The sequence below is a fragment of the Myxocyprinus asiaticus genome, chromosome 14, assembly GCF_019703515.2.
Source record: "Myxocyprinus asiaticus isolate MX2 ecotype Aquarium Trade chromosome 14, UBuf_Myxa_2, whole genome shotgun sequence".
NCBI classification, from domain to species: Eukaryota; Metazoa; Chordata; class Actinopteri; order Cypriniformes; family Catostomidae; genus Myxocyprinus; species Myxocyprinus asiaticus.
The window spans coordinates 46,596,486-46,623,744 of NC_059357.1; the positions used below are offsets into that span (position 1 = coordinate 46,596,486).

The window sequence follows — 27,259 nt, forward strand, 5'->3', positions numbered from 1 at the left end:
AACGGATCATGCCAACTCACTGCATAAATAAAAAGACCACAAAACTTGAGGCTGCAATGCAAGTCGTACAAGAAAAGCATATCACATTCCCTGCTCAAAGTTGCTATTGCAACTCAATCACTGTTATCTGCAGGTGAATTCATTTATTAAGTGAATTAATGATAACTTCTAAACTTTTAAAGACAGATCTACCTTGAGCTCCAGGGTTGTTAATCGATGGTATATGCCTCTGTTGAAGCCATCTGTCCATATTATTTCAACTCATTTCACTCTTTTAAAAATATTGTTTTATAGTAGAATTCCTGGTGAAGAACTACACTACCCATGACCCTGAAGAAACATATCCACCAATCAGAGAATTGCGGCATGCAAAGAGCACCAAAAGTGCTTTGAAGCGACTGCCCGCTCCCATGATGCACAGTGAATCAATGTTCTATCAAATGTTCTCATCTTTTACCTGGTTTTTATATCTTAAAGCTGCAGTCACACTAGGCTTTGAGCATGCAAAATTGTATGGACATCACAACAGACAGGATATGATGTCATGCTCAAGGGCTTCTGGTTTTAGTACAATACCATATACTGACTGTCCTGCAACAATAAAAATATGCAGCTATGAACTATGTATTCTTTATACAAAACCAAGAGGTCAATCTGTGACTTTTCAATAGACACATGTTTTCTGGTCCCACTTTATATTAAGTTTCTTTAACTACTATGTGCTAACATTAAAATACATACAAAACATCTAGGTTACTGTTGTAACCCCCGTTCCCTGATGGAGGGAACGAGACATTGTGTCGATGTAGTGACACTAGGGGTCGCCCTTGGGAGCCCCAAACACCTCTGATGTTTGAGAAAAGGCCAAAGAAAATTGGAATTTGCATGCCACTCCCCCGGACATATGGGTATAAAAGGAGCTGGTGTGCAACCACTCATTCAGGTTTATGCAGAGGAGCCGAGACAGAGTCCCGGCGATCACAGCGGGTAGTTCAGTGTTGTGGCAGGAGGGACACAATGTCTTGTTCCCTCCATCAGGGAACGGGGGTTACCACAGTAACCTAGACGTTCCCTATCTGTCACTCACATGACATTGTGTCGATGTAGTGAACCAGGGGTCCCTATACGAAACACCACAACCAGCTGATCTGTGTTACGTGGATCGGTGGTGCAGGTGCAGGCAGGCCACTGCGTGCCAAGTGACAAGTGCACCGGCCCCATCGTAACCTTCCCAACGCCCCGTACACCTCACCCCCTGAAACCACAATGGGAACAGGCTGCACCAGCTGGTTCGGACTTTTCTCTTCTTTCTTCTCCTGGAGAAAGAACTTGCTTTATTCCAGCTGGGGCCAAAACGTATTCACGTCGGTGTAGGTGTCCAAAGGGGAGGTAATTGTGTGGAAATACGTCACATGGGCTTACCGATTCTTTATTGGCAGTATCGCATGTGGAGGACGTCCCCATGGTAGGGGATGGAGCTCTACAAACACGGCGACCGGTGGCAGCGGGGACTCTGCTCAAGGGGAGACACGGGTCTACCATTAGGGTGACCGTACTGTGGAAGATTATGTCATATGGAGTTACCGACAGGGAACCAACGCATATGGAGCACCTATCCCAGTACAGGGGCGGCCCTGAACAGGGCATACTGACAAAAATACTGGGCCTGGCATCGAATTCCTCCACTGAAATTGCTTGCCGCAGGTGCTGAGGGAGGAATCCAGGGTTCACCAATCCCGGGAACTCACGTGGATGAAAGAGCGCACGTCTTCCCCTCGGAAGGGGAAAGGCGCTTGTGTGCCAGTGGTACACCCGGCCAGGTGCCTGCATCCTTACTTATTTGTACCTACCAACACACGGGACGAAACTGGCTCAACCCGGAGATTATAAAATCTCGTGAAGGTATTGGGTGTTGCCCAGCCTGCTGCCCTACAGATGTCTGTTAGAGAGGCGCCGTTGGCCAAGGCCCAGGAGGAGGCTACGCTCCTGGTAGAGTGCGCTCGTAGTCCCTAAGGGGACATCGCACCCTGGGCCTGGTATGACAATGCGATGGCGTCAACAATCCAGTGGGCAATCCTCTGTTTGGAGACAGCGTTCCCCTTCTGCTGTCCCCCGAAACAGACGAAGAGCTGTTCGAGCGTCTAAAGATCTCTGTGTGGTCCAAATAGATAAGCAAAGCACGTACCAGACACAGCAACGACAAGGCTGGGTCTGCCTCCTCCCGGGCCAGTGCTTGCAGGTTCACCACCTGATCTTTAAAGGGGGTAGTGGGAACCTTGGGCACATAGCCCGGCCGGAGTCTCAGGATCACGTGAGAGTACGCCAGGCCGAACTCTAGGCACGTATCGCTGACAGAGAATGCTTGCAGGTCCCCAACCCTCTTGATGGAGGTGAGCGCAGTCAGCAGGGCCGTTTTCAAGGAGAGGGCTTTCAGCTCAACTGACTAAGGGCTCGAAAGGGGCTCTCTGTAGGCCCAGCAGGACCACAGAGAGGTCCCATGAGGGAACGAGGTGTGGCCTAGGAGGATTCAACCTCCTGGTGCCTCTAAGGAACCTGATGATCAGGTCATGCTTCCCTAAATACTTACCGTCCACTGCATTGTGGTGTGCTGCTATAGCGGCTACATACACCTTCAGCTCTGTCGTGACGATGACTCTCCTGGAGACCTGCTCTAGGGGAAACCCTGCCCGTAGAAATGCCAGGTCCGTCCAAGGGCTGAACAAGCAGCGGCAGATCGGCGTGATAGCCATGCCATGCGTGCCGCAGCACCATGCCCATCTCAGGACTCGAGTCTAGAGCCAGTGCTGAAGCGGTCTCATATGCATCAACCTGAGGGGCGTGACTGCCGCCGAGGATGCCATATGCCCCAGGAGCCTCTGAAATTGTTTCAGTGGGACCACTGTTCTCCCCCTGAATGCCTTCAGGCAATTCAGCACCGACTGAGCGTGCTCCTTCATGAGGCGAGCGGTCATAGTGACCGAGTCTAACTCCATCCCGAGAAAAGAGATGCTCTGCACCGGGGCGAGCTTGCTCTTTTCCCAGTTGACCTGAAGCCCCAATCGGGTGATGTGGCTGAGCACCAGGTACCTGTGCGCACACAACAGGTCTCGAGAGTGAGCTAGAATCAGCCAGTCGTCAAGATAGTTGAGGTTGCGGAGGCCCACTTCCCTTAGCGGGGCAAGGGTTGCCTCTGTGACCTTCGTGAAGACACGAGGCGACAGGGACAGACCGAAGGGGAGGACCTTGTACTGGTATGCCTGACCCTCGAAGGCAAACCGAAGGAACGGTCTGTGACGAGGCAGGATCGAGACATGAAAGTACGTGTCTTTCAGCTCTACTGCTGCAAACCAATTTCGGTGCCGGACGCACGATAGAATGTGCTTCTGCATGAGCATCCTGAACGGAAGCCTGTACAGGGCCCAATTCAGTGCCCACAGGTCCAAGATCGGTCACAACCCACCGCCTTTCTTGGGCACGATGAAGTAGGGGCTGTAGAAGCCGCCCTTCAACTCGGCTGGAGGGACAGGCTCTATCGCGTCCTTCTGCAGAAGGCCCGCGACTTCTGCACATAGGGCAGCACTGTCCTCGCCACCTACTGAGGTGAAACGGATGCCGCCGAACCAGGGCGGGCGCCTAGCGAACTGAATCGTGTAGTCAAGTCGGATTGTCCTGGCCAGCCATCGCGATGGGTTGGAGAGCGTTAACTACGCCTCCAAACTCCGGGTGAGGGGCACCAAGCGGACGACCGCTGTTGACGTACCTGCGGAACTGGTCTTGCGGCGGAGCGGGGCAGGGAGTGCTACGTCGGGGGGCCTCATGTCCTGATCTTGCTATATAGGGAGAGACGTTAAGGCACTTACCTTGCTCCGCATACCCAATGTAGGACTGGACAGCGACAGGGGAGGAGGCTGAGTGTCCTCGTAGCCAGCCACAACCACCTGCGCGTGTGTGTGTGTGTGTGTGTGTCGTGGCCGGGTGTGTGGAGGCGGAAACCCACACCTGCAATGCCCTGGCTGCGAATGCTCGGTGCTCGGTAAAAACGACGGCCGAAGGCATCGAGTGTATGACCCAGAGAGTGAGGTGAGCACTCTTTTTTTTGAAAATATGGGTACTGCAGCCCTAAATGCAGTATGTACATAGCAGTGGGTCCCGTTTATCGCCATTCGAATTCGCAGATCAGAATTCACCAAACATTATTTTTTGTCTGCAGAGAAATGCAGAGTTTCTTCACACGATCTTGCGTTTCAGATCTCCCGCTTTCTGATGCGTTTGATGCACCTTCATCTTTATAGTATTGCCAACATGTAGTCTGCAGTTGAGTCAAGTAGGAGGTGCATATCGCTGGTAAAATCGCCTGTGGACAGAGTCATAGATGGATAGATTGGTGCATCTGTGGTTATTGAGTGATTTGATAGATGGGTATTAAAATCATGTGGAAATATTCCTCATGTCTTGTCTCTGTGTTTGCAGACACATGTTATGTCCTGTCCTTCGCCATCATCATGTTGAACACCAGTCTTCACAACCCAAACGTCAGAGACAAACCTGCTGTTGAGCGATTCATCTCTATGAACAGAGGCATTAATGATGGAGGAGACCTGCCAGAAGACTTGCTCAGGGTAATCACACCATCACTGTAGCCTTCATGACACTTCAGATCACTGGCTAATTTCATGACCAATGGTGCAATCATACACTATTTATATATCTATTAATAGATAACAGAACAATACAGTGGCAAAAAATTAGCTGTTTTTCTGCATTAATTGGTCATAAAATGTGATCTCAACTTCATCAAAGTCACAAGTATAGACAAAGCACAATGTGCTTAAGCTAAGAACACACAAACAATTATAAACAAATATGTCTTTATTGAGCACATCCCATTAAACATTCACAGTGCTGTGGAAAAAGTAAGTGAACCCTTGGATTTAATAACTGGTCGATCTTCCTTTGGCAGCAATAACCTCAACCAAGCGTTTCCAGTAGCTGCAGATTAGATCTGCACAACCTTCAGAAGGAATATTGGATCATTCTTCCTTACAGAACTGCTTCAGTTCAGTCATATTCTGAGGATGTCTGGTGTGAACGGTTCTCTTGAGGTCATTCCACAGCATCTCTACAGGGTTAAATTCTGGGCTCTGACTGGGCCACTCCCAAAAGATTAATTTTCTTTTTTTTAAGCCATTCTGTAGTGGATTTACTTTGATGTTTAGGGTCATTGTCCTGCTGCATCACCCAACTTCTACTGAGCTTCAGCTAACGCACAGCCACCCTGACATTATCCTGTAGGATATTTTGATAAACTTGGGAATTTTTCCCTCAATGATGGCAAGTGGCCCATGCCCGAAGCAGCAAAGCAGCCCCAAATCATGATGCTTCCTCCACTGTACTTCACAGTTGGGTTGATGCTTTCTTGTTGGTTTGCAGTGCCCTTTTTATGCCAATTCAGTTTAGTTTCATCAGTCCACAAAACATTTTCCCAGTAGTGTTGTGGAGTGTCAAGGTGGTCTTTGTCAAACTTCAGGCACGCAGCAATGTTTTTGTTGGAGAGCAGCGGCTTCCTTTGTCTTGTCCTACCATGGACAACATGCCTGTTTAATGTTTTCCATATAGTAGCTTCATGAACAGAGATGTTAACGAGTTCCAGTGATTCCATAAAGTCTTAAGCTGTCACTCTAGTGTTCTTTTTTACCTCAATGAGCATTCTGCGGTGTGCCCTTTGAGTCATCTTGGCTGGATCGCCACTTCTAGGGAGAGTAGCCACAGTACTAAATCATCTCCATTTATAGATAGTTTGTCTCAACTGTGGAAAAATGAATATCAATGCTCTTCGAGATAACTTTGTAACCCTTTCTAGCTTTATGCAAAGCAACAATTCTTGATTGTAGGTCTTCTGAGATCTCTATTTTTGAGAGGCATGGTCCACATCAGCAGATGTTTCTTGTGAATAGCAAACTCAAAATGTTTGAGTGCTTTTTATAAGTAAAAGTGCACTAAACCACACCTCCAATCTTGTTTCATTAACTGGATGGCAGGTTTGCCAACTCCTGACCCACCGTAGGCACAAAATCCAAAGAATATCAAGGTTAAATTAATGATCTTGAATAATTTCTCGGTGACGTCATTGACCAGCTTAAATACAGAACAAATCTCGTCCCGTATTGATTCGATACGGGGCACATCATTTATGAGTGGCAACCCTACTTGGGACTACCTGGGACTTGTATGTTCTTTGACCTTTAACAATTAAAGTTTACTCTGGTGTTGTTAAACAAGTACAATCATTGTCATTGGGGTATTGTTCACCTAGTTTATAATTAATACTGCATATTCGGACATCCTACTCATTGGATGTACTGCTTTTTGCATACTGTACAGGCTCTGATCTAGAACGGTTACATTATGGGGGCAATAACTTGTAAGGGGTGTGGAGGGTTGTGAGTGCATGCATGTGTTCCGTTGACAGAATTTTGGAAGGATTTTTGAAGCTGATTTTTGCTGGGGGCTGAATCTGTTTCTAACGTTACTAACCCTCCTTTTACTGCATTTGGGTTACTTTCCATATGACTGAATCTAAACCTGCATGATCATGATTAATGCAGCAGCAGCCATATGACTGTTTTTAATATTCTACACTGGCAGGCGTGTTAATGTACTCATTTGCATAGATCATGAGCACTTATGTCCCTTCTCTTTCCTGCAGAACCTGTATGAGAGCATCAAGAGTGAACCTTTCAAAATCCCTGAAGATGATGGCAATGACCTGACACACACTTTCTTCAACCCTGACAGAGAGGGCTGGCTGCTTAAGTTAGGTCAGAATCACACTCTCGTTTTCTGTCAGCACTCCTCAGCCTCATAGTTTTGTCATTTACTGCACAGATGGGTTTATTCACTAGGGGTGGGCAGGATGACTAATATCTTTTATGAGTCATTTTATATCATGGTAATAGTCAGCGTTGGGTGTTATCTGAATGTACAAAGTTAATTGTTACTGTAATCTAATTACTTTTTTAGTCGAAAATGTGTCACACTTAACAAAAAAAAAAAAAAAATCAGATTAGTAACTGACTTTCAATTAAGTTAATTACTTACATTAGTACATCAGTACATTACTTGGGTTACATATATTTCTAAAATATTATTTATGTAGAATACATTGAAAACATGAATTATGGATATATATACTGTATGTCTGTTTGTGTTTCTGTGACCGCTGAAGGATGTGCACCCCATAACGACTGCTGAGTTTATGTGACATGCATGTTAAAATGAACAAGGAGAATATACAGTATAGACATTATTTTTAATTTATTGAGCAGAAACATAAAAACTTTTCTGTGATAAGTGTTTTAGAAAGTAATTTAAAAGTAAAGTAACTAGTAATGTGATTACGTTTTCAATGATGTAATCAGTAAGGTAATCTGTTTACAATTTTAGAGAAGTAATTTGTTGTGGATTAGTTTTCGAGTAACTTATCCAATACTGGTAGCGGTTTAGTTCATAGCATTTGTTATTTTTTCTGGAAATTCAATTACATTTTTTTTATATTAAGCAAACATGATAATTTACCTTTTTCGTTAAAAAAGATACATTTACATGAGATATTAAGTCTTGTTTTTCGAGAAATCTAACAAAATTAAGATAAGTTTCTGCTTAAAACAAGAAAAAAATTTTTTTTATATAATTTTTATAAAAAATAAATAAAAATAAAAATATATATATATATATATATATATATATATATATATATATATATATATATATATATATATATATATATATAAATTGGGAAAGACAAATAAACAGTTTTTCCCAGATTTTTCTCAATCCAATGGCAAATATTATTTTGTTAGATTTGTCTAAAAACAATACTTGCTCCTTAAGTAAATGCATCTTGTTCTAAGGATATCTAGATATTTTTACTGGAAAACAAAGAAAATAATTTTTTTGCAGTGCAATGGTGTATCTGGCATTAGTGCAAAAACAGCTGCACATTTTGTAACATTTAGTTAAAAACATAAGACTCAAAACAAGACTAGTATTATAGTTATAATATATTATAATTTAGTTGTATGCTAATATTATAAAGCAGATAGTTCCGACTCTAAATTCTCATTCAAGGCTGTTGTAAAATATGTAGCTGATAAGTTGCACAAGTTGCAATGTTTCTCATCCACCATTAACATCTAAACTCTGCTTTACATTGTGACAAACAAACCCCAATTAATACACGTGATGTTGTGTATTTTCACATTACCTCACATTACATTCTTGCTCTCACATGTAAGTAATGTGAAGCAGTCCTGTCCACAAATAGCCACACAAATATGTCTACCACGGTATAAAAGGAATAGCAAAATCTGTACTAGATGACACATTTCCACCATCACATGGTATATACTGTACCATCATACTGCCCAGCCCTATTGTAAACTACGGCTGATCGTTCAAAGGCGAATTTGAGCCGTAGATGTTGTCAGTGAAAGCTGTGAACACAGTGCTGTTCATTACCGTCCTAATGGGTTTCTCACACCACAGAGGGAGATTCCCTAAGTAGGATTACTTTGTCTCATAGGAACTGAGTGCCTGACAGAAAGAGTTATAGTGACTAATGAAAAGTGAAAAATAAATGGATAAGAACGAGATGAAAGCAAGTGTGCCAAACAGAATGGAGTGTACTTTCTGTTAGTACAGGAAGTCTAGGGCCATTGGCAGCAGTGCAGTGCTTAATTTGTAAAGTATGTACATTTAAATATAAAAATTATTAATTACAATTTTAATTCAAAAATTAAATAAAAACTTGTTTTCAGTTGAACTTGTTTTTAAAATTGCTTGATTTCATCCATTGGGAATTTAATGGAGTGGTGGTGGCATAGTGGGCTAAAGCACAGAACTGGTAAGCAGAAGGTTGCCAGTTCAATCCCCACAGCCACCACCATTGTGTCCTTGAGCAAGGCACTTAACTCCAGGTTGCTCCTGGGGGACTGTCCCTGTAATAAGTGCACTGTAAGTCACTTTGGATAAAAGCGTCTGCCAAATGCATAAATGTAAATGTAATGGGTCATGAAAAGGGGGTAATACCAAAGTCCCTTTCAAGGCAAGTCAGTCCACTCAGTGAGCATCTTAAGAACACTCCCAGGGAACTATTTTCTATGAATACAAGCAGCATAAAAGTACAGCTCCTATCTACGTGAATGAGGAAAGACCGAAATCTCCAAAATGGTTGGTCAAGATTTCGATCAAATCAGATATTTCAAATCAGCAGTAAAATCTGACAACAATGATGTCATAAACTGTGCTTCTTTAGCTAAGATCACGCTAAAAAACGATAATATCAAAGAGACTTGGGGGTGGGCTTGTCAGTTCTTCACTGTAAACAGAAGCTCATTGGTCACTGCCAAGGCCATGAGAGTTCACCTCAGCGACTGCCTGCGATATTTTCAAACATGTCGGATCTTGACTTTGGGTCGATATGGTCCTTAGTTGAGACACTGTGGTTGTTAACAGCACACAGGACTCCCTCTGATTCTCAAACATTTTAAATATGTACAAAACATTGGCTAGTGGGACACTGCGCCTGGTCTGCTTTAGCATCACACCTTTGCTGTATTGTCTGGCTCACAACACTCACATTCCTTTTTTTCTATGTAATGTCCCAGCAGTCCTATAAACTTGCTAATAATAAAGGTACACATTACACAACAGAGCAGGGAGACTTTTTCCATTCAAATAATTACAGTTTTATTCTCTAAAAATATCCCTGTTGGATTTGTGGGAATATACACTGGAAAATGTGTGCACTCCACAGAGGAAATAAAAGGATTAAATCAGTTACAACACAAATTGAACTAATTTAAAAAGAAGAATATATTCATTTGAGGAAAAAGAAATATTGAATGAATAAATAAATAAATAAAACGACCCAAAATTTGCGCTACTCTGAAGATTCTCTGTGTAGGACTCTTTATCAGAAAACAGTGCAATTTGTGCATGAACATTTTAAAACATTTCACTGGTAAAGGTTACTGCTAAACTTTGAAGAAATCATATTTTCCCCCTCAGGGGCGAAGTATCAGGGCCGTAAGTGCCATAGACATCGAGAGACCACCCCAACATTCAGATTAAAGGGATAGTTCACCCAAAAAGGAAAATTCTCATCATTTACTCACCCTCATGCCATCCCGGATGTATATGACTTTTTTTCTCCTGAACACAAACAAAGATTTTTAGAAGAATATCTCAGCTCTGTAGGTCCATACAATGCAAGTGAATTGTGACCAAAAATTTGAAGCTCCAAAAAGGAGATAAAGTCAGCATAAAAGTAATCCATCAGACTCCAGTGGTTTAATCTATGTCTTCTGAAGCGATCTAATTGATTTTGGTTGAGAACAGACCAAAATGTAACTCATTTTTCACTGTACATCTTGCCATTGTTGTCTCTAGGCACGATCATGATTTCAAGCTCAATTACACTTCCTAGTGCTTGACACATGCGCAGAGCACTAGTTGGCGCTAGGAAGTATAATCAAGCTTGAAATCATGATCGCCAAGGAGACTATTGATGTCAAGATTTATAGGAGTTATATTTTGGTCTGTTCTCACCTAAAACCACTTTTGGATTGGATCGCTTCAGAAGACATGGATTAAACCACTGAAGTCATATATGGATTACTTTTATGCTGCCTTAATGTGCTTTTTGGAGCTTCAAAATTTTGGTCATCATTCACTCTCATTGTATGGACCTACAATGCTGAGATATTGTCCTAAAAATCTTTGTTTGTTTTCAGCAGAAGAAAGTCATACACATCTGGGATGGCATAAGGGTGAGTAAATGATGAGAGAACTATTCCAAATCACCAAATATGGGGTTTTAAATTGCTGGTTCTTAAACTATTACCCTCAATCTTAAATATGTGGTTGCTGCCTTGCAAATAACACATTTTTCAGTCATGACAACTCTAAGAATACATTTTAAGGTATTATAATTAGGGCTGTCAATCGATACAAATTTGTAATCAAATTAATTACATGATATGCTGATTAATTAATCACATATATAAATATTTTCTGAGAAAGGCCCTCAAATAACAATAATTCAGTATATTATCAGGGGTTAAAATTTTGGCGGAACAGTCCGGAATGACCATATCATTGAACGTAAGCCTATCATTAGACTACAGTCCACAGCAATCAATTTTGCAATTGAATTCATCAATCTGTCTAATATAGATTTTTTATAAGAGCTTTTCTAAGGACGTGTCAGTATACACAGATGCTTTTGGAGCGTCTCGCTTTGGTTGCGTTGTGTCATAAACACAGTGTTTTTAGGTCGCTGTGTCAAGTTAAACCTTGTTTGAAACTTAGAGCATGTTTCGAGATCCTTGCATTCAGAATTCCATTACATAAAATAGTTCTGGCAAACTTACCGCAAATTTGCTACTCAATATTTTCACATGCAAATGAGCTTGTGATTCACCACAAATGTTTGCCAGAAGTTTGCAGCTCTTCACCGGCAGTGATGAACTTGCAGCAAACCTTTGGCAACAATGGACAATTTAATGCAAGAATGGTCATCTCATCTTGTGCTGTCGATATTGTCATGCAAGCCTGAGTGTCGTTTGTTGTCTGCACAGCTGCGTGTTTCCTATACAGTTTTGCTGACTGCCCCCTGCTGAAACAGGTGGTACTTCAAGCTTGAATTGATCTGATGGTGGGTATATTCCTTAGTCCTGGGACATGATTAATTGAATTTTTTAATGCATTATTTTTAATATAATTAATCACACTTAATTAACATGTTAAATCAACAGCCCTTATTATAAAAGACATTACAAGTTAGTAGGTTTCATCTTGGCAGACTAGATTGACATATGCTGTTTCAGAGCAAGTATATGAAGACTTGGCACTGCTAAACACACAGACATGCTGTGTTAAGCATTGTAGGACATGTTGCTGCACAATTAGACAAACATAAGACATATTGCATCAGGCATGCAAGACATGCTGCTGCTGCACAGTTAGACATACACACAATCCCTCTGAAGCAGATCTAGACACTTGGTGCTGGGGAGGAGGAGGGTTTCAGAGATAAAACTCTGGTAGTGTGCTGCAGTAAAACTGGCTTGCCTGCAAACAACTTAATGCAATTTAAATGTTAGACAAAGAGGGAGCATGCTAGTTGATTCGCAACCAGATGCAGTTTCAAAGGAACTATCAGCTTTGCGGGATGTAGAGTTTCATGATTTAACTTAAAGTCATTTATATATTGTTACTAACCCTAACACCCTGTCTACACCAGATGGGATCGATGTCGCGTTGCGCTGCAACAGCTTGAGGCTGTCTACACTGGACGGATTGGCAGGAGTAGCTCCAGCGCGTGCTGCACAAAATCGCCGTTTACTGTCAGGACAAAGTACATTTTGGTAGTCTCACTCAGTTTTACAAATTATAACTGGGGTTAAAAAAAAAATTGTAACATAAACAAATAAAATGTAAAAATATTATGTTTCTTTTTGTCACAAACCCTGTTACATTCTAAGTATTTTGGAGCGCGAAAGTTAACGGGCAAAAATTACAAGGATGAATATCATTGCACTACCCCACATTTTTCACAATTACTATTCTTGAAAAAAGGTAACTGTAGTTTTTTCTCCATAACAGAGCTGAAATATTGAGCTTAATGAGATGCATATAAAGGCCCCAATTTACTTCAAAAAAAAAAAAAAAGATTTTATGGGTGTGACATAATTAAAACCAAATCTGGCTAAAAAGGTGTTTTTTAGTTAATTGCGGTTGTTTGAAACAACTTGCCAGTGAGAACTTCAGGAAAACTTTGTACCGGCTGTTAAAATACCTTCTTACTGCCATTGGCCAGTGTCATCAATGGGTGTGACCTGGTGCTCCACCTTCTTTGAGATCAATATATATTTTTCCAGCCAAACTGGTGACAACTCACCTATATCTGTGCAATCGTTTGTGTAGAGACATTTTCTAAGACCATTTCCAAGACCATTTTTTTAGATTAAGTCTACAAAAGTCTATAAAGTACAGTAAAAATCTACAATAACAAATGGTAACACCTGTAGCGTGTAAGCATTAGCATTAGTGCCATGAATGCGAAATGTAAACATGACAAGTTATCTACTGCGTGTATATAACTTCTTTTACTCATCTAATGTAGATTCTCTTCATGCAGTGTGGCCGGTGTCTAAATGTTTGTGATGTTCAGTATTACGTTGCTTGACTGTTTCGACCTTCTTTCTAGCTCTAAGTGGAAAATGAAGAAGAACTTCACCATGAATGTATCGGAGCCTTTAAATGCCTTAAAATCTCACTATGAACAACCCCAATTATAAACATCACCTGTGATCTCTCACCACACAGACGGCCCACATTTCTCATCTGTGAATGCTTTCCATCACAGCCGCATTAGTGCTTTCTGTGTATCTCCTGCTGCCAGCTTTTGTGACATAGATGGTGTTATACAGAAGAACATCAGAGACAGTGAAGGCAGAAGATGTGATGTATAACTGCAGATAGCATGACTCTTATCTCTCTGTGTCGTGCATTTAGTGTTCAGCAGCTGTGGGAACCTGATGTTTGAGTCAGCAGAAGTGGGATGTTGTGCTAGATACACTACGTTATTACAACTGCCAAAAACAGAACAGCAGACTCTCTCTCTCGTTCTAGATTATAGCAAGGGAAAAGGCAATACTGCAAATGAGTCACAGGCTTCAACATATATGATAATATCCAGTGTGTGTGTGGGTGTGTGAGAGATTGGCTTTGAGTGTGTATATATGCACCATTTTCCCGAGCATAATTGTGGCGTCTAGCGGTTTCCCATGAGACATTAGCTCTCTTCCAAAACCTAGTGAACTGTCTTTCTGTCTGCTGCCTAGATAAGGATATAGTCATATAAGGTCATATAAGTGACTCATTTGGAAAGAAATGCATAAGCAGCAATTTCCACTGTCACACAAATATGGCATCGTGTGGGAGACTCAACTCGCAATTGATTTCAAAAGTTTGATGTTAGCATGTTGCTATGCTAACTATTTTATCAATACATTTCAGTGTATTCATAACCGAAATTCCTCTCACTTTGTCCACCATCTTGGATTTATTATTTTTTATTTGAGTTTGTTGCAATGCTAATTTTCTGTAAAGCTGCTTTAAAACAATGTGAATTCTGAAAAGAGCTATATAAAAATAAATAAATAAATAAATACTTTACTTGACTTTGGAGCACCTTAAAAGACAGGAAGGGGAATTTATTTTCTGAAACAGTTTTGCATCCCCTCGAAATAGTTTTGCATCGCTTACAAAAAATCTAGAGTTTTGGCCAACCAGCCGCAAACTTTCGACAATACGTTTTGCGTTTCCTCACAATATGTTTTGCATTCCTCCGCAATAGTTTTGGGTTTCCTCACAATACCTTTATCCATCCCTAATGATGATTAACCATGGTTTTACCACAGTAACCATAGTTGAACTATGGTATTTTTAGTGAAACCATAGTAAACACAAAATAATTTTTCTAATGAATTCACATAGTCAACCAGTAACCATGTAACCATTTTTTGTGGTAGGAACCATGGTTTTAAAAACCACATGTACCACAAATTAATCATGGTGTTACTATAGTAAATCTAACTGATTTTTCTTTTTTCTTTTTTTTTTTTTGGCAATGTGATTAGGATTTTTATTACTATAGTCTAGTCACAAATATCTTGGTTAAAACGTGGTTACTGTAGTAAAACCATGGTACATTTTGTGGTTACTATGGTTTAATACAAATGCAATAGTTCAACTGCGGTAACAGTAGTAAAAACGTGGTACATTTTTGTAAGGAATTGATAAAATATTGCGAGGTAACTCAAAATAATTGCGAGGGAATGCAAACTATTGTGAGGGAATGGTCCGTACAATGCATTGTAGGATTGCCATCTACGTGTTAGATGGCAACATAATTAAGATTTAATTATGTAATTATAAGACATCTTTTGGAATAGCTTTCATGCCAGTAGTGTGCCTTCAATGTCTTGAAATGCTGCCTCTGTAGGCAGCTCTCTAAGTTTTGGAACAGAGCTAATGTGCCTAATTTAATGGTAAAATGCAAACTAGAGTTCTTTGAGGTCTTTATTTTTTTTTAAATTTATTTTGTTTTTACTCTGTTGTGAGTATGTTAGTTTAGAATACAACAGATAAGGTTAGCTGTGTGATCTTAGCTCTCTCTGACATCGCTCTCCTCTCATCAGAGCAGCATCGCTCCAAGACATTTCTGTTTTTGCTCGACGTGGTCTCTCAAGTTGAAATCAAGGTGGAGTTGTGCTTTGGCCTCAGTGCCTGGAACAAAAACAGAACTTTCCAGCGCAGTGGAACACAAAGACTAAAGCTCTATTATTTCCTTAAAAATTCAGCAGACATTCATGATCAAAATTCACTCTAGAATTTCAGTTCTTGCAGATAGTCAGTTGTGAAGGGTGTCATTTCATCATACTATAGCAGCACCAAACAGAACTGCAAAAATAATGATTGTTGCCAAAAAAAAAAAAAAAAATCCCAAACACTTACTCTGTCTTTCATTGTTCAAACAGTTAGTTCCGTCACATCATTGGTTGAGCTCACTCATTCTTGTTTGCACGTAAGGTATGCAAGACAAAAACATGTGACTCGCCATTTCGGTTGTGTATGTGAATAGTCAAAATGTCAAAATATTTAGATACATAACCATGAATGCAAAGAGTAATGTACAATTGCAAAAATGTGCAAACACGAGCCAGAACATTTGAATTTTTTGCAAAAGTCTTAAATTAAAACACGTCATGAGCTTCACAAAGTTCATCCAGTTCAAAGTTCATCAAAAATCCAGTACATATTTTAGCCAATTTACATCCTGTTGACTTCTAAACAGACCAAAAACACAGGATGAATCAATATAAAATTTCAATTGTACACAAAGAGGAATAAACTACAGAAAGCCAAAAGTTTTTTTTATTATGTTTTAAGGCCAGTTCACACTTCCCCATCAAACACCAACATGTTAGTGGTGATCAAAAGTTAGCGGGACATTTTCTTTTCGTTCTAGTGATATTTAAAGATTTATTTATGTTAAATGACTCCACAGATGTCACTTTTAAACTTTTATTATCTATGGGCCCATACGTATCTGCAGAGGTCTGGGCTAAGGTCTGAATATCCAACATCCAAAAACGTACACACTTCACCTTTAAGAAGATGCCTTACACTATGATTATGTATGACCATTTGCTAATAAACATGTATTCACCACCAGAAGATATTACATCAGCCTAATATTCCTGAAATGAGAAACAGAAGCAATGATTGCTCTAGTTAGATACTGTTTCTAAATCTTGCTCTGATGCTTTGTTTCAATTTAGACATTTCTCCTAACATTTGTCTGTTCTGTTTGATTTTCTCTGTAGGTGGACGGGTAAAAACTTGGAAGAGGAGGTGGTTTATTCTGACAGACAACTGCTTGTACTATTTTGAGTACACAACAGTAAGTAGATAAATTTGCATTAAGTCAGTATGTTATTTTTGGACTTTGTGTCCTGACCAGGTGCACCACACTAAAAGCGAAAGTGCTGCATGACTCAGCACATTCACAGTCAATAAGAACATATGTGCCCGCCCACTTTTTCAGGCATCTTTTTTCCGGAATATTCCAGATATTTTAAACCTTCATAAAAAGAGTAGTAAAACATGAACCAAATCAACCAGCTTTGTGGTGAATCACAACATTACAAACTTTAATTAGAAGCAAAAAAGTTTTGAAAATGGAACAATAAGACAAAGTTACAAGACTACTTAAAGGAATGTTCAGGGTTCAATACAAGTTAAGCTCAATCGACAGCATTTGTGGCATAATGTTAATTACCACAAAAATTAATTCCGACTCATTCCTCCTTTAAAAAAAAGCAAAAATCTTGGTTACAAAAACCTAAACTATTGATTTAAAGTTGTAAAAGTTGTTGTTTAAAGTTGTATAGAAACAATTCATTACATTTTATTGCAAAATATTCAGATATTAGGCATGTCATAAAATATTGTTATATCGATTATTAATTGGCACGTTATTTTATCGATATATTTTTGAGGCATCGATATATTAAAATTAGTCGACATTTAAATTAGAAGCCTAATTTGCGTGCTTTACAATTCACTGTTAGTTGGCGTAATAGCGTTGGGAGACCACAAGAAGGTGATATAACATTTACAGAAGCATGAAGAATTTTAAAATGTGCCATGTCGTCTGCCAGACACGACTGGTGTACAACCCCCTTAAATATATATATACCCTGCCACTCTCACTTTACCAAAGTTGTGTTGAGAAATATATTTATAAACACAAAGACTATTGTGCAATGAGCAGCCCAATTTATATCTGAAAAAAAAATCCTGATATATATCGATAATCATCAGGAAAATCTTCAGATTACCGATGCATGAAAAAGGGATCAATCCCTAGCCTGTCAGACTTGATTGTGTCATCCAAAGTGCTTCATGGGAGTGGGCGGTCCCTGCAGAGCCCTTTTGGTGCGCTTTGTTCGCCAAGACTTTCTGATTGGTGGATCTTTCTCTTTAGGATCATGGATAGTTTAGTTCTTCAATAGGAATTCTGATTTTTAAACACGATTTTTTAAAAATTACACTGAAATAATGTGGACTGATGGCTTCAACAGAAGCATTTACCATCGATTATCAACCTCAGTGCTCACTGTATGTCTGTCTTTAAAGATTTATAAGATATCGTTTAAAATCAATTCGCCTATGGATATAATGAATGGAATTTTTTATCAGGAACTAAACTGTTGCACTCTATATACAGCTTTGATTTTTGATCACTTATTGTGGTTGCGGCTGGTCAGGACAAAACTCCGATTAAAATGGAAGAGATAGCTTTTTTGATTGTTGCTTTAATAATTTTTTTTTTTACTATTTTAATTGTTGTGGATCAACTGCAGTGACTCTTTGCTATGAATGGTTCATCTTTCTTACACTTCTGCACTTCTGACATCATAAAATAATTTATATTCAGAATTTTTAGCACATGCAGCGTGACACATGAACTCATTCTTTATTACTATATTTATTACTTAGTGCTGTCAGTCGATTAAAATATTTAATCACAATTAGTCACATGATTTTTCATAACTAATCCCGATTAATCAAAGATTTTGAAAGTGTTGACAATTGAAAATTGACAGTATACAGTATATAATATATATATATATACACTATATATACTACCTTTCCTGTTAAAATGCATTTCGTTCCATCTTAGGAAAGAAAACAAAGCAATATGTAACAATAATGTATATTAACATTTTAAAGTATAAAGTTAGCACCAGTTCAAGTTACACTAAATGTTTCCAAAAGTCTAAGTGAGAGGTTGAATAAATGAAAGAACTAGTCCCCAAAGGTAGATATTCGTTGCATTTGGGATTAAACCTCTTAAACTCTCATCCTCCACAATATTAATAATCAGCTTGAGGGGTGTGACTATCCACTTGATCTCCAGAATTAAGCGGCACTTTGAACTCCACATGAAAAGCACTGTAGAGAATGGGCGAATTCGAGTAGTATGGTAGTATGCCATTTCAAACACATCAAACATATTGTTCTGCTTTTAGCGCTGACACTGTCCACCTTAGAATACTTCATTTGAATAGTCATTCATTTTTGTAGGGGAACAGACAGACCGTATATGGGAGAACAAGCTATCCTACCACAGCGGTCCCTCATCAGTGCCATTTATCGTGTTTTTCAGCTTTTAAGGTGATAGTTAAGACTTAAAGTGCTTCTGTGGTAATTAAATTCTGCCTTAAACAGGCTGCAAAGAACATGATTTTTGTCACAAGTCCCATGTGTGCTTGTTTTAGAAGAGGTTCTTTTTCCATCACTTGATCATTGACACGGAATCGCTGTAAAGAAAAATGAAAGCATTAAACATTAAATTAATCACATTCATTTTGACAGCTCTCTTTCTTATTATTACTACTCTCTATTATTACTACTTTTCAGTCACAGTAACAGTGAAATAACACAAATGTGTCCAAACTTTTGAATGGTAGTTTGCAAAAGTGAACCCCAAGGTGAAATTCACAATTGTCCACAGTTATCTTATTGACAACCAAACTGTGTTGGGGTCTTGATGAGTAATTCTTGTCTCAGAAGCATATTAAAGGGTTTCTGCTGTCTCCAGGACAAGGAACCTCGTGGAATAATCCCTCTGGAGAATCTCAGCATTAGAGAGGTGGAGGAACCCCGTAAACCTGTGAGTACCCCAACAAACCTCAAGCAGAGTCTCTGTTCAAGATGATGACAACCTCATGTCTATCTCTGTGCCATCATGCAGAACTGCTTTGAGCTGTACAACCCCAACCATAAAGGACAGGTGATAAAGGCATGTAAGACCGAGGCGGATGGACGGGTTGTGGAGGGGAACCATGTGGTCTACAGGATATCAGCACCAACACCAGAGGAGAAGGAGGAGTGGATCAAATCCATAAAGTAAGAGTTCGGGCATATTCTATTTAATACAGAGTTTTGTTGAGTGACCTCATTAGTAGCTTTGAGAAATGCAGCATATTTTCAAGACAGAAACTCTATTCCAAACCCTAGTGAGCTGCCTACCCTGAAATAGTTTTGAGTTCCCTTGCAACAGTTTTGCGTTCCATGACAACAACAAAAAATGCTTAGTGTTCCCTCACAATACATTTTGCATTACCAAAACCATGGTTTTACAACGGCAACTGTTGTTAAACTATGGTATTTGTAGTAACCACAACATTTACAATAGTTTTACTATAGTAACCATATTTTAACCATTATATTTGTAGTAAAAGCATATTAATTATACATGAAAACCAAAACTATGGTAGTCTAATAAAAATTATAATCATTCAGCCAAAAAAATTAAAAATAAATAAGCACTGTAAAAATTTTGTATTTCTACAGTTTATTACAATTAAAAGACAACAGTGTTCACCTTATTCAGCCCTGCCCCTTTTCAGTGCTCCACGCTTCCGTGTTTTGTCTCTTAACTTCTGGTTTGCATTGAAGCTACTGAGAAGAGTCAATCAAAATGGATTACGTGTGGGAGCACAGAAAGTATTTTCACAAAGATTTGATGGTGTGAGTCTATAGCACCACTTTACTATGTGAAAATGCTAGTGAGGTGTTTTGCTGTTACTGAGGTGTCGTACAGAGATATTTTAATGACTTTGTGTTGTCTCTGAGTCTTGGAGTTTCATGAGTACATCCACAGCATGAAGGTAGGATCTTGTTTATTTGTGAATAAAGTACTCTTGTTTTAAAATCTCCCCCCTCTGCTTTCAGTTGTTATGACATCCCCTGAACACTTTAAAATACTCATGATAACTTTTAGCAACGCTATAAGCTATAAATCCACTTCACTAGCTAATTAAACTTTGACATCAACATCATAGACATCTATATAGAAAACGCTAGACCAGAAGTTCAAAGCCAAAATTTTCAAGATGGCTGCACGCTAGTTTCTCTGCCGTGCAAAGCGAATACATGACTTTGCAGTTAACAGGGCCAGAAAATGACTGTGCTGTGTTGTCACTATTGCTGAGTTTTGAGTGCTGAGTTCTGATGTCTGTTCGTGCCTGGTTGACAACTCATACTAAAAGTTCATGAGTGTTAACAACAAATCAAAGCATAGCATAAGCATTGCAAACATCCCCCTATCCCCTGAACTATTAACTTGAATTAACATACAAAGTTGCACCTCAGCACAAACTAACAGTGCAGTGTAACAGTGCAACAAAATGTGTTTTATATCACAATCATGCCTGCTGAGAGAAAATTATTTAAAAGTAAATTAGTCAAAGTTCCCATCCAAAGGGAACACTAAACACCATAATAGTGACTTCAAACTAAACACTATTATCCCACAATGCAGTGCGATATTGTTATTTCTTTTTTACAGTAATTTGTTATGACAGAAAATGGCCTAGCTTGCATTTATTTTACAGTAAAATTCTAAATACAGTATTTTATTATAAGAAATTGCTGTTAAATCTTGGCAACTGTAAAATATTGGCAATTTTTTAGTGTTTCCGCATCCAAAATCGCTTACTGTCAGAGTATGTACTGCATTTGATGAAGAAAAAATAAATGAAGTAAAAAAAAATTCTTTAGGTATGCAGGTGAGTAGTAGTAATAGATTTCTGACATACAGTACTTCATCCGGGAACGTGGGCATTGTCCCGTCACGTGACCCGCATATATGACGTAGTTACAACAATCAGAAATAATCTCCCGTTTCGTTATACAAGCACCATTTTAGCACAAGGAACAACGTTTTTGGTATTTAAAACACTTACAGTTAAAGAGCCGTCCTATTCACAACCTTCCGTCGTTTTTTATTTATTTATTTTTTATCCAGCAATATCGCTTCATCTCCCGTGGCATTATGGGATAGTAAAGTGTCTAGTTGATCTGCATTTCAGAATCTCGCCAGAAATAGTACAGTAGGTCATCCGGGTATTTCTTGTTTACTATTTAATGTTTTTCTTTTTTTTTTTTTATGAATACTGAGGATTCGGACATACTACTACATTGGTATGCCGTTTTTGGCGTACTATGGACAGTAGTAAGGAAGAATGCCTATTCAGGAAACCATGGATTTAAAGCAGTATATTGTATTCATATACAGTGGCAAGAAGTATGTGAACCCTTTGGAATTACCTGCATTTATGTATAAATTTGTCTTATAATATGGTTTGATCTTTATCTAAGTTACAATAATGAACAAACACAAATTATTGTATTGTTCTTGTACATATTGAATGCATCATTCATACATTCACAGTGTAGGTTGGAAAACCCCTGGGCTACTGACGTCAACAAAAGCTAATTAGAGTCAGGAAAAGTGGCAAACCTGGCATCCAGTTAATGAAACGAGTTTGGAGGTGTGGGTTAGAGCTACTTTGACTTTGAAACATTTTGAGTTTGCTATTCACAAGAAGCATCTGCTGACGTTGGACCATGCCTTGCAAAAGAGAGGTCTCAGAAGACCTACAATTAAGAATTGTTGCTTGCATAAAGTGGAAAAGGGTAACAAAGTTATCTCGAAGAGCTTAGATATTCATATTTTCACAGTTAGACAAATTGTCTATAAATGGAGACAATTAAGTACTGGTGACTTAAAGGGCATAACGCAGAATGCTCATTGAGGTAAAAAAGAACACTAGAGTGACAGCTAAAGACTTGAAGGAATCATTGGAACTGGTTAACATCTCTGTTCATGAGTCTACTATATGGAAAACATTAAACAGGCATGGTGTCCATGGCAGGACACCACGAAGGAAGCCGCTGCCTTCCAACAAAAACATTTCTGCGTGCCTGAAGTTTTGCCAAAGACCACCTTAACACTTCACAACGCTACTGAGAAAATGTTTTGTGGACTGATGAAACTAAAGTTGAACTGTTTCGGAAGAACACACAGCACTACATATGGTGTAAAAAGGGTACTGCATACCAACATGAAAACATCATCCCAACAGTGAAGTATGGTGGGGGAGCATCATGATTTGGGGCTGCTTTGGGGCCTGGACTGTTTGCCATCATCAAGGGAAAAATATATTCCCAAGTTTATCAAGATATCCTACAGGATAACAATAGGGTGGCTGTGCGCCAGCTGAAGCTCAGTAGAAGTTGGGTGATGACCCTAAACATCGAAGTAAATCCACTACAGAAAGACTTAAAAAAGAAAATCCATCTTTTGGAGTGTCCCAGTCAGAGCCCAGACCTTACCCAATAGAGATACTGTGGAATGACCTCAAGAGAGCCGTTCACACCAGACATTCTAAGAATATGGCTGAGCGGAAACAGTTCTGTAAGGAAGAATGGTACAAAATTCCTTCTGAAGGTTGTGCAAGTCTAATCTGCAGCTACTAAAAACGCTTGGGTGAGGTTATTGCTGCCAAAGGAGAATTGACTAGTTATTAAATCCAAGGGTTCACTTACTTTTTCCACAGCACTGTGAATGTTTAATGGGATGTGTTCAATAAAGACATGAAAGATTATAATTGTTTGTGTGTTGTTAGCGTAAGCACATTCTGTTTGTCTGTACTTGTGACTTTGATGAAATGAGATCACATTTTATAGCCAGTTAATTCAGAAAACCAGCTAATTCCAAAGGGTTCACATACTTTTTCTTACCACTGTAGTAACCTTGGTTTTACTATAGATTAACCATTGTTAATCTTGTGGTTACTATGGTTTTACCACAAATACCACCACAAAGTTAAGATTTTTATTAACATAGTTTTTGTTTTCCTGTACTATAGCTATGGTTTCACTACGAATATCAAGGTTAAAATATGGTTACTGTAGTAATACCATGGTAAATATATTGCGAATGAATGCAAACTATTGCGAGGGAATGCACAAGTTATTGCAAGGGCACGCAAAACTATTCCAGAACAAAATATCCTGCCCTGTTCTCTTAGGGGCTCCATATGTTTTGCCCTTATGAAACACTGCAGAAATCATAACTTTAGTAATTATTGTTTTGTGACACGGACATGTTCTTGACAGGATTTGTGAGATTTACCCCACTAGGTTTTGAAAAAGAGCTACTAACTGCAGCTTGGTCCAAAATGAGTTGATTTCATCTGCACTAGTTGTGATGGTGATGGGTGTTGTTTTTGAATAGAAACAGCAGTCTCATCACATTTTCACTGTACCTCCCCCTCATCCGCAGCCCCTGTGTGTTCACGGGGCATCACTGCAGATTAGTTGGGGCTTAAACCCCCTGTGGCTGAAGTGAACCAAACCACCCGCTTCAGAGAGACTAACAGACCTTTGGCGATCTCTTTATGATAATCTCAGGCTAACGTTAGCATGTGTTATCGCAGAGAAGTGTGCAGGATGTGAGGGTTTATCACAATGACATTTTGCCTAGTCGGCACAGTTATGACCCACAATCCATATCTGCTTACCTGTAATCACACTTTAAATGCTCAGGATACTAATGTTAGAAGGTTTGAGACCAAAAACAAGCTCTTCTTGTACTTTTCCCGAAGACATTTTCGATGCAGATTTTTGGGAAAATTCTGCCACAAATTTGAAAAGAATTAGAATGCTATCATTCAGGTTTATATTTGCTTTATTTCATTATGCTTTCAGCTTCCAATAACAGTGTAGTCCTCTCAGCTCAGTTTCCAGTTGTACTTTTACATTGTACCATGTTTAAAAAAAAAACATCGTCAAAATCAACACAGAAAAATTAAATGAGCAACCTAGAAGTAAATTCCAAATTTCATAATGATCGGCAAGCTATTATATTCATAATGATTGGCAAGTTATTGTATTCATAAAAAATCCAAGTCATTTGCTGCTGAAATTTGATTGGCTGCAGATGACCGTTTTTGTTGATTTGTCCAATTTATATTTTATGGATATGTTTGCACTTGAACTTGAAAGATGTGTGCAAATTTCCAGCTTCCTTGAGTTGTTTAGTAATGACAGTTTTTAAGTATAGCACCCCCTATGGGCAGAATTGGATGAAATTTGACGTGCATTCTCAAAATGTTTTTATGTTGAAGTTTACCAAGTTTTATTAAGTTTGGACTTTGCGCTTAGAAGATATAGGTCAATAAGTGAAAAAGGACCATGCCCAATCATTTTACTGGCTAGTAATTTGGAAGTGCTTTCATAAATCAAAATTCTTTTGAGAGGGGCCTGGGTAGCTCAGCGAGTAATGACGCTGACTACCACCCCTGGAGTCGCGAGTTCGAATCCAGGGCATGCTGAGTGACTCCTGCCAGGTCTCCTAAGCAACCAAATTGGCCCGGTTGCGAGGGAGGGTGTAGAGTCACATGGGGTAACCTCCTTGTGGTCGCTATAATGTGGTTCTCGTTCTCGGTGGGGCTCTTGGTGAGTTGTGCGTGGATGCCGCAGAGAATAGCGTGAAGCCTCCACACGCTATATGTCCATGGTAACGTGCTCAACAAGCCACGTGATAAGATGCGCGGATTGACTGTCTCAGACGTGGAGGCAACTGAGGTTCGTCCTCCACCACCCGGATTGAGGTGAGTCACTACGCCACCATGAGGATATGGAGCACATTGGGAATTGGGCATTCCAAATTGGGGAGAAAAGGGGAGAAAATAAAAAAATTACAAATTATTTTGAGAACTTTTTGTCAGGAGAATCTTAACACGATGTAAATTTTATTTTGTGCAAATTGGACAAACGGCCTAGGAGGAGCTATAAAAAGTATGTTTTTCAGAAAATTGAAAATGGCAAAACAGTTTCGAAACATTTTGAAATGTTTTGTGATTACACAAAGGGGCGTTGATCCCACAGTGAAACCCTTTAATCAGTGTTTAATGCAGGCTGTAACTGATCTCGAGGCAGTTTGGCAGTAACTAAGATCCATAAAATCAAACTGATTCAAACAAGAGTTGCTGATTTGAATTTAGTCATTTTAATTTCCCTGTCGATCACCTTGAGTTGTGTTCCCACAAGAAAAAAAATCAAAATGTTGGGAAAAATTAATTCCCAAGTTTGTCAAGATCCTACAGGATAAAATCAGGGTGGCTAAGTTGAGTGTTGACCTTAAACATCGAAGTAAATCCACTACAGAATGGCTTCAAAAACTATGGTTTCACTTAAAATATGGTTACTATAGTAATACCATGGTCAATTTATTGCGAATGAACGCAAACTATTGCGAGGGAATGCACAAGTTATTGCAAGGGCACGCAAAACTATTCCAGTAAAAAAAATATCCTGCCCCATCCTCTAAGGGGCTCCATAGGTTTTGCCCTTATGAATAACTGCAGAAATCATAACTTTAGTAATTATTGTTTTGTGGCTAGAAACATTTTGCCTAATTGTCATGCAAATAATGCCACAATACAATAAATACACAATGGTCCTAAAGGTAGCTTCATTTTCTTAAAGCAAAATATAATTTCTTAGATCTTTTGATTTTGGGGTAAGATATTACCCAGACATGTTCTTGACAGGATTTGTGAGATTTACCCCACTAGGTTTTGAAAAAGAGCTACTAACTGCAGCTTGGTCCAGACTGAGTTGATTTCATCTGCACTAGTTGTGATGGTGATGGGTGTTGTTTTTGAATAGAAACAGCAGTCTCATCACATTGTCACTGTACCTCCCCCTCATCCGCAGCCCCTGTGTGTTCACGGGGCATCACTGCAGATTAGTTGGGGCTTAAACTCCCTGTGGCTGAAGCGAACCAAACCACCCGCTTCAGAGAGACTAACAGACCTTTGGCGATCTCTTTATGATAATCTCAGGCTAACGTTAGCATGTGTTGTCGCAGAGAAGGATGTGAGGGTTTATCACAATGACATTTTGCCTAGTCGGCACAGTTATGACCCACAATCCATATCTGCTTACCTGTAATCACACTTTAAATGCTCAGGATACTAATGTTAGAAGGTTTGAGACCAAAAACAAGCTCTTCTCGTACTTTTCCCGAAGACATTTTCGATGCAGATTTTTGGGAAAATTCTGCCACAAATTTGAAAAGAATTAGAATGCTATCATTCAGGTTTATATTTGCTTTATTTCATTATGCTTTCAGCTTCCAATAACAGTGTAGTCCTCTCAGCTCAGTTTCCAGTTGTACTTTTACATTGTACCATGTTTAAAAAAAAAACATCGTCAAAATCAACACAGAAAAATTAAATGAGCAACCTAGAAGTAAATTCCAAATTTCATAATGATCGGCAAGCTATTATATTCATAATGTTATTGTATTCATAAAAAATCCAAGTCATTTGCTGCTGAAATTTGATTGGCTGCAGGCGGCCATTTTTGTTGATTTGTCCAATTTATTAATTACATGTTTAGTAATTACAGTTTTTTATTTATAGCGCGCCCTATCAGCAGAATTGGATGAAATTTGACGAGCATCCTCAAAATGTTTTTATGTTAAAGTTTACAAAGTTTTGTTAAGTTTGGACTTTGCGCTTAGAAGACATAGGTCAATAAGTGAAAATGGACGACGCCCAATCATTTTATTGGTTTGTAATTTGGAAGTGCTTTTATAAATCAAAATTATTTTGAGAACTTTTTGTCAGGAGAGTCTGTACATGATGTAAATCATATTTTGTGCAAATCATTCGAATCCCACACTAACAGAGTTTAACTTATTACCATAACGATTTGTTTTCAAATGTTTATTGCACAATCTGTCAGAGCAAATATATATATA

At 39.1% G+C, this 27,259-nt stretch overlaps 1 protein-coding gene across 1 annotated transcript in view; it reads left to right on the top strand.

The window, feature by feature from the left end:
• Window positions 1-27,259, top strand: part of cyth3b (cytohesin 3b) — a 79,047-nt gene that overhangs the window by 46,013 nt on the left and 5,775 nt on the right. The window contains exons 8-12 of the mRNA XM_051717462.1: window positions 4,471-4,619; window positions 6,707-6,818; window positions 16,455-16,531; window positions 19,238-19,309; window positions 19,391-19,545. Of these exons, the coding sequence (XP_051573422.1) occupies window positions 4,471-4,619; window positions 6,707-6,818; window positions 16,455-16,531; window positions 19,238-19,309; window positions 19,391-19,545 (565 nt within the window). The remainder of the gene's footprint in view (window positions 1-4,470; window positions 4,620-6,706; window positions 6,819-16,454; window positions 16,532-19,237; window positions 19,310-19,390; window positions 19,546-27,259) is intronic.